Genomic DNA, 7,821 nt, shown 5'->3' with positions numbered 1-7,821 from the left:
TTCTAAGATGATATGAACATGTTCTAAGGAATAAAAATTATACAATATATACAAAATTAAATCCTACTACAGATGGCAAACTTTAAACAAACAATATTAAAAAGACAAGTAATTCATATATAAAATAAATATTTCAGAAAAAAAGAACAAAAAAATTACAAAGTAATAAATGTCAACTATAAAATAACATTTGTGTTCGTAAAACAAATAAATTATACTATGCGATAAATAAATAAACAAAAATAAAGAATCTGGCCTCCAAAGAAGACAGTGAATATTTTACCTACAAAAAGAAAACAAATCATGAACATTAATATTTAAAATAAGAAGAAAAAAAACAGGGAAATATATAGAACACACAGTACCTGAATATAGAACACAAGGCCTCTTTTCTAGAACATTAAATATTAAACAACTAGAACACAGATACCCCTGAAAAATCAAACACATCTTTAAATATTTTAAGCACAGTAGTATAATATATAATAAAAAAAGTACAAAACAAAACTAGAACATAAAAACAAAACCTTAGAACATAAGGCATATATATTGGAGCATAAAAAAAAAAAACTTAAACCAACAATACTTACATTTTTACTTTTCTTTTTCGGGACAATTACGAATATCATGGTAACCCAACTTCTTACATCCTTTACACAACCTCTTCTTCTTTTTACTTTGTTCAACAGCTTTTTCTTTATCACTCTTCAACCGTTTATCACTTCCACTACCTTGAACATGAACCCCGGTTCCTTTGTTCTTTGATACTTTAGGCGGTTTAATCAAAATTTCAGTAGGCACACTAGCTCCAATAAGCAATTCAATATCTTGAGTTTTGCTAGAAACACTACCACTCAATCCATCAACAATACTACTTTGAGATTCCAAATCTAACCTCAATGATCGTAGATTGTCCACAAGAGCACTAAGTGTCAATTCATTCCCTTGAGCCAAACTCACACAAGAATGAATTTCACTCCACAAATCATTCAACAATCTCTTCCTATCTACAACTTGGACACATTGCTCCAACTCATTCCCTTCTAAATAAAAAATAGGCTTCTTACATGCCATTATACTCCATCGGTTAAGCACATAAGCCTCGGGAATTTTTTGAATATGTTTTGCCTTCCAAACCCAAACCAAATGCCTACAAGGAATCCCTTGCCTTTCAAATGACTTGCATAAACAACTAGTATCAAATGTTTCAACATTAAAAAGAACATCAAACTTACGGACACGAAAACCTTCTCCAATAGTATAAACATCCAATCCAAATTCTTTCTTAAAACCATCAAGCCCACAAGAGAAAAGAGCTTATTCAACCTCGTCTTGAAACTCATAAAAAACAGTTGTCGTGTAAACTTCAGAAGCAAATTTCTCTATGGCAGAACGTGTTTTGCATTCAGGATGTTTATGTTTAGAAGAATTATCATTTTCACCTTGAGTATGGCGTTGAGCATCCAAAGCACTTTCAAATCTCATGTAAAACTCAACAAGGGTAAGATGTGGATTAGTGAACTTAGTATAAAAGTTATTCTCACTCTCTGACCTTGATGTGGTTCGCATAATACCACACAAGAATAAATCCCTAAAATAAGCCGGAATCCACATTTCACGCTTCTCATAAATTTGCAACAACCAGTCATGGTTTTCCAACTTAAATTCACTAATAACCTTAGCCCACCTCTCTTCAAACTCAGCAGGTTTAATCTCTTCACTCCAAACAGCTTTGCGAATCTTTTGTAGAAAGTCAGAATCTGGTGGAAGATCACGGCACACTTTATCAGGCATCTTTTTCATAATATGCCATATGCAAAACCGATGCTCTGTAGACCGAAACACTTTGGGAAAGGCAAATTTCATTGCAGGATCTTCATCAGTAATCAAACAGAGAGGCTCATTACCTCCCATTGCCTTCACAAATGTTTTAAAAACCCACTCAAAAGACACTATATCCTCATTAGATATAAGGGCAGCAGCAAAGGTAATACACTTTTTATGGTGATCAACTCCAGTAAATGGCCCAAATATCATATTGTACCTAGGAAAAAACAGAACAGTTTAGAACATAAGAACAAAACATTTAAAACATAAGGCATAAAGATTAGAAATTTAACAAAACAATAATAATCTTCTTATGCAAAATACTCATTTTCCTCCCATGCTTATGAAATTTAGCACAACCAGGAGTGTATAGAGGATGATTATGTTCTTCTTTGAAGTATGTCACAACATATGATCCATTAATGTTTTTCATACACATTTGAGCACCACAACCAATACGAGTAAGCATTCGCCTTCGTGTAGAACGAGCCTTGTCTGATTTATCTTCAACAGCTTCCACAACAGGCTTACGAGACGCCTTAAAACCTTCTTTATTGCATACAACATACTGGAACGCAACTATTCCAGTCTTCTTCCTTCTTGTAGTAGTACTTTTTCTAGAAGTGAAACCTGAAGCAGTAGCACAAGCTTTATAAAAGGATAAACCTTCCTCGGGATCTTTAAAATTCATTCCGACAATAGGTTTTAACTCCTCAGAACAAGAAGGAATCCATTCTCTAGTACCACCAGGACTCAATGAAGTAAACACTCTAGGAGTACCAACAGAAGAACTTGATGGTTCATTAATAATAACTCCAACTGCACAACATAAAAGAAATAAAAATTAAAACCAGTGCACAAAATATGCAGAACATAAAAACAAAAAATTAGAACATGAGATAAAAACTTTAGGAAATGAAATTAAAATTTTAAAAAATGCAAAAAAAAAGTAAGGAACATAAAAACAAATAGTTAGAACAAAAAAAAATGTTACAATATGAATAACAGTACAAACAAATGAATAAGATCTAAAGAACATAAAAAGAAATATTTAGAACATGATTGAAAAACCTTTAGAACATCATCAACAATAAAGACGAGAATTAAATAATACCTGATTGAGTAACTGATGAACTAGAACCATGAGATAACATATCAACTTCACCAGAAGCCATTAAAAATAAAAACAGAGCACAATTAACGTGAAAAATTAAAATTAAGAATAATCAGAGATTAAATACAAAACAACAACAAAAAACTAACAAAAAATCAAACAGAAACAATTTAAATACAATAAAAAGCTAAAAATCGAATGAAAATCAAAAGAGGAAAAAGTTCTAATCAAAATAACAAAGTTCATAATCGTTCGATTGAGAATTAGGAAAAGTTCATAATCGAAACAAAATCAAAAGTCGAATTCACATAAATACAAACAACAAATAAAGAAATTCAATTTTGTCTTCAAATACCTTCGACAATTGCTGAAATTCTGGGAAAAAAATTGATGAAGAAAATCGATCAATTGAGAATAATCAGCAAAATTTGAAATCGAAATTCGAAATTCAAGGTAAAACGCAGAAGATTTAATAAATTCGATGTAGAGTGTGAACGAAATCAGATTTGTGTCCTTCGTGTTCGATGAAGATCGCTACGCGAGAAGAGGAGAGAGAAAGAACCAAAAAAATTTAGAGAGAGAAAAAGAATCGAAGAACAAAAAAAAGAAGGAAAGAAAAAAAAAACTTCAGGAAATTTACAAAACTTGCCATTAGTAATGATCAAATCTCAGCAGTTAGATTAAATTAGATCCAATGGTTAAGAAGGTGTTCTTACCATAAGGAAGTGTTCTTACGGGAGCCTTCCTCTATATATATATATATATAAATATATACATATATATATATATATATATATATATATATATATATATATATATATATATATATATATATACATATATATATATATATATATATATACGTGTAGGGGAGGGATCCGGTAAGAACACTTTTACACTCTCCATGTTTTATATTTGTTCAAACATGTTCAAAATTTGTCCAACCATGTTCAAAATTTGTTCAACCATATTCTAAATTTGTTCAACCATGTTCTAAATTTATTCAACCATGCTCTAAATTTATTTAACCATGTTCTAAATTTATTCAACAATGTTCTAAATTTTCAAGCTCATGTTCTAAATTTATTCAACCATGTTCTAAATGTATTCAAGCATGTTTTAATTTTATTCAGCCATGTTCCAAAATTTTAACATCATGTTCTAAATTAATTCAAGCATGTTCTAAAATTATTCAATCATGTTCTAAATTTTCAAGCTCATGTTCTAAATTTGTTCATGCATGTTCTAAATTTATTCAACGATGTTCTAAATTTGTTCAACCATGTTCTAAATTTATTCAAGCATGTTCTAAATTTATTCAACAATGTTCTAAATTTAGAACATGAGAACGTAGTCAACACATATGCATATGTACATGTTCTAAACTTTTACTCTCATGTTCTAAATTAATTCAAGCATGTTCTAAAACTATTAAACATGTTATAAAATAATTCAAGCATCTTCTAAATTAATTCAAGCATGTTCCAAATTTATTCAATCATGTTCTAAATTTTCAAGCTCATGTTCTATATTTATTCAAGCATTTTCTAAATTTGTTAAATGATGTTCTAACTTTTTTCAAGCATGTTCTAAATTTATTCAAGTATGTTCTAAATTTATTGAACAATGTTCTAAATTTAGAAAATAAGAACATAATCAACACATATACCTATATACATATTCTAGAATTTGAAGCTAATGTTCTAAATTAATGCAAACATGTTCTGAAATTATTAAACATGTTATAAATGTATTCAACCATGTTCTTAAATTATTTAACAATGTTCTAAATTTATTTAACCATGTTCTAAATTTAAAACATGAGAATCTAGTCCACACATATGCGTATATACATGTTCTAAAATTTCAAGCTCATGTTCTAAATTTATTCAAGCATGTTCTAAAATTATTAAGCATGTTATAAATTTATTTAAGCATGTTCTAAATTTATTCAATAATGTTCTAATTTATTATAGGCCTTCCTAGCGCAATTAAAGCGGTACAAGCTAATTATCAAGAGGTTCAATCAAATTATAATGCGAATTGAAAAAATAAATCAACCACATAAATCAATAAAATAAGTTATTGAAATTACAAAATTGATAACTAAACCAAAATTTGGAATAATACATTTGAAACAATTCTAAGAAGAATTACAAAATAAAAATCAACCAAAACTTTAAAATCTGTCCTCTTGAATTATCTGGTTCGCTCCATCTCCATCGTCGTCTCTCAGTCTCTCTCCACCAGAAATCACAAGCATTTCACCACAACCGCAGATATAATACGCGGCCACCAAATTGAAATCGATTTTAATTTTTGGAACTGAGAAATCAATTGAAGTCGATTTTAATTGTTGAATTCAGATTTCGAAGAATCGATTGAGAATGCCGATTGAAAATTCGATTTCGAAACCTCCGAACAATCAATTGAGAATGTCGATTGAAAAATCGATTTCGAAAAATCAATTGAAAATCTCTGATTGAAATTGATTGCGAATTGAGAAGTGTTGATTGATGAATTGCAGGAGGAAAGTGTTCTTACCGGATAATAGCGACGTCGCCGGATTGCTGCTTTAATTGCGCTAGGATTGATGAATCCGGCGACGACTTTCTAGTTTGCAGCGATTTCGATTTTCTTGTTTGCAGCGACCGGCGAGTGGCGAGTGGAGAGCGGCGGCGAGTGGTGAGTGGCGAGTGGCGAGCGGCGAGTGGCGGCGAGAGATGAGCAGCAGCGGTGAGTGGTGATTGGCGAGCTTCGACGAGACGCGAGAGATGAGCAGCGGCGAGCTGCGGCGAGAGGCGAGAGATGAGCAGCGGCGGCGATCAGCGGCGGTAGTGTTCGAAAAGGGAAGAGAGAGTGAGAGGAATTGAAGAGAGAGAGAGAGGAATTGAGGAGAGAGAGAGAGAGGAATCTGGAAAAAAAATGCCGTGAATGATTTATTAAATTAGGGTATTTGTTTATAAAAATTACGAAAATGCCATTATAGAAAGTCTTCTTACCGTAAGAAAGTGTTCTCACCGGAGCCTTTCTATCTATCTATCTATCTATCTATATATATATATATATATATGATATATATGATTTGTACCAGCTAGAATGCATATAAAGTTGGAGTAATAAACGGAGATCATAAAATTAAAAGACCTTATCATGCATTTTATTAAAATATTATTTCCTCTGATTTTTAATACTCGCAACGTTTTTGTACTTTACACTATTCACATATTCTATTTTGACTATTGTTGGTGATTTATATATAAAATAAAACATAATCATGATCTTGTTAGATTCGTCTCAATTTGTATTATTAACTTTTTATAATTTTTGCTTAAATAGAATTAAAGATATTAATGATTAAAATTGTGCATAGGTGTAACACCCTAATAATTCCTTGCTTTTTGATAAAACATTTTCCAACTTAAAACACAGGAATTACCAAGATATTACCTCCACCGTGATAACGGCTAAGGCTATTTACCAAAATTACGCAGCGGAATTAACTGACTTTCAAAACATTTTTAATAAATAGTTAATGGTCATTCAAACAAGTTGGAACCGTTGAGGCCCAAATCCAAAGTATTAAAGTATTTCAAAATCCATTAACTGTAGCAGTAGTCATGACTTTAAATAAAAATAGTGTTTATAAAATACGGAAGAAAAAAACTCTCAACACGAATCCCATGATAACTTCTCCCGCAAGTTATCTCTACAAACCTGCTTTATTAAAAATCTACTCCCCAACAATGCAAATGAAATTGATGGATCATCATAGGGTCATTAAGGCAAAGACCATGACCAGAAGACATGAAGCACGAAGTCAACAAAAGCTGAGTACGAACAAGCTAGAATAACATTCTATCCTAACATGCTTCACTCGACAAATTAGATAATCCACATGCAAAAGCCATATAATAAACAAACAAACATGGAGACAAGACTCGACACTTGACACGACTCTTGACTCACAATTAATAAATAGTGGCTTCGAACGGGTAAAGTAAAGTATCCTCAAAAGGAAAGAAAAGGGTGATGGGAGCCAACCATACACCAAAATAAGTCGGGCTACTACCGACAGTCGGGCCATACCGACAGGAATTCCAATGCACAACGGCATAAAAGAGAATGAAATAACGTCTTGTATCATTCTAGGAGTACAAGTTTTTCGGCAAGACTCCCCCCATTGTTCATACTCAAGGTATATACGTTCCAAGAGTTTTGAAGCTCGTTGGGTTACACTTTACGTTAATTAGTATATTATGTTCAAGGCGACTCAAGACTCTACTCAAGACACAACATACAAATAATTGAACAATTAAACAATTCAACAATGACTCTTCATTATTTTACTTCCTTAGGGCTTGTGATCAAACATAGACTCAAGTGAAATTACTCCCATTGTTCCTTCTCAAAAACACTGTTTGAGATAACCCGACATTGCCTATTAACAAGCGGGGTGTGTCCTTAGCACGAATTGTCCTTAATTCAATTCACACAGACTCTCTAACATATTCTACCCCTTGGTAGAATATATATTGCTCACTGGAAATATTCGACTGGCTCAATATATATATATGCTAGACATCATGTACTATAGCATAATAATAATAATAATAATAATAACAACTTGCATGCGCACTACTCATACATGCACACTAACTTGAACAACATGCTTGACATAATTCAACGATTATAAAAGTTTATAACATGATAGTTCAATAGAATCTATAAAGCATAATTCAATTCATAACATGCTAGTTCACATAGATTCAACAATAATAATAACATGCTCGTTCTCAATATCAAACATGAATTCATAATAACATATTCATTCCCAATCATCAAACATGAATTCATAATAACATATAAGTTCACATGAT

General features: G+C 31.7%; 1 protein-coding gene across 1 annotated transcript; it reads right to left on the bottom strand.

Annotated features, from left to right (window-relative positions):
• Nucleotides 1–594: 594 nt before the first annotated feature.
• On the bottom strand, nucleotides 595–3,002 carry LOC110790186 (protein FAR1-RELATED SEQUENCE 5-like). The gene is made up of 4 exons (XM_056829629.1): nucleotides 2,942–3,002; nucleotides 2,121–2,646; nucleotides 1,366–2,044; nucleotides 595–1,284 (listed from the first exon to the last, which is right to left on the bottom strand). Exons 1-4 carry the CDS (start codon nucleotides 3,000–3,002, stop codon nucleotides 595–597), a joined length of 1,956 nt encoding a protein of 651 aa, XP_056685607.1.
• Between the last annotated feature and the right edge of the window lie 4,819 nt (nucleotides 3,003–7,821).

Source organism: Spinacia oleracea, chromosome 5, assembly GCF_020520425.1.
Source record: "Spinacia oleracea cultivar Varoflay chromosome 5, BTI_SOV_V1, whole genome shotgun sequence".
Taxonomy (NCBI): domain Eukaryota; kingdom Viridiplantae; phylum Streptophyta; class Magnoliopsida; order Caryophyllales; family Amaranthaceae; genus Spinacia; species Spinacia oleracea.
The sequence above is the reverse complement of the archived record's forward strand: the minus strand, read 5'-3'. Positions and strand labels throughout refer to the sequence as shown.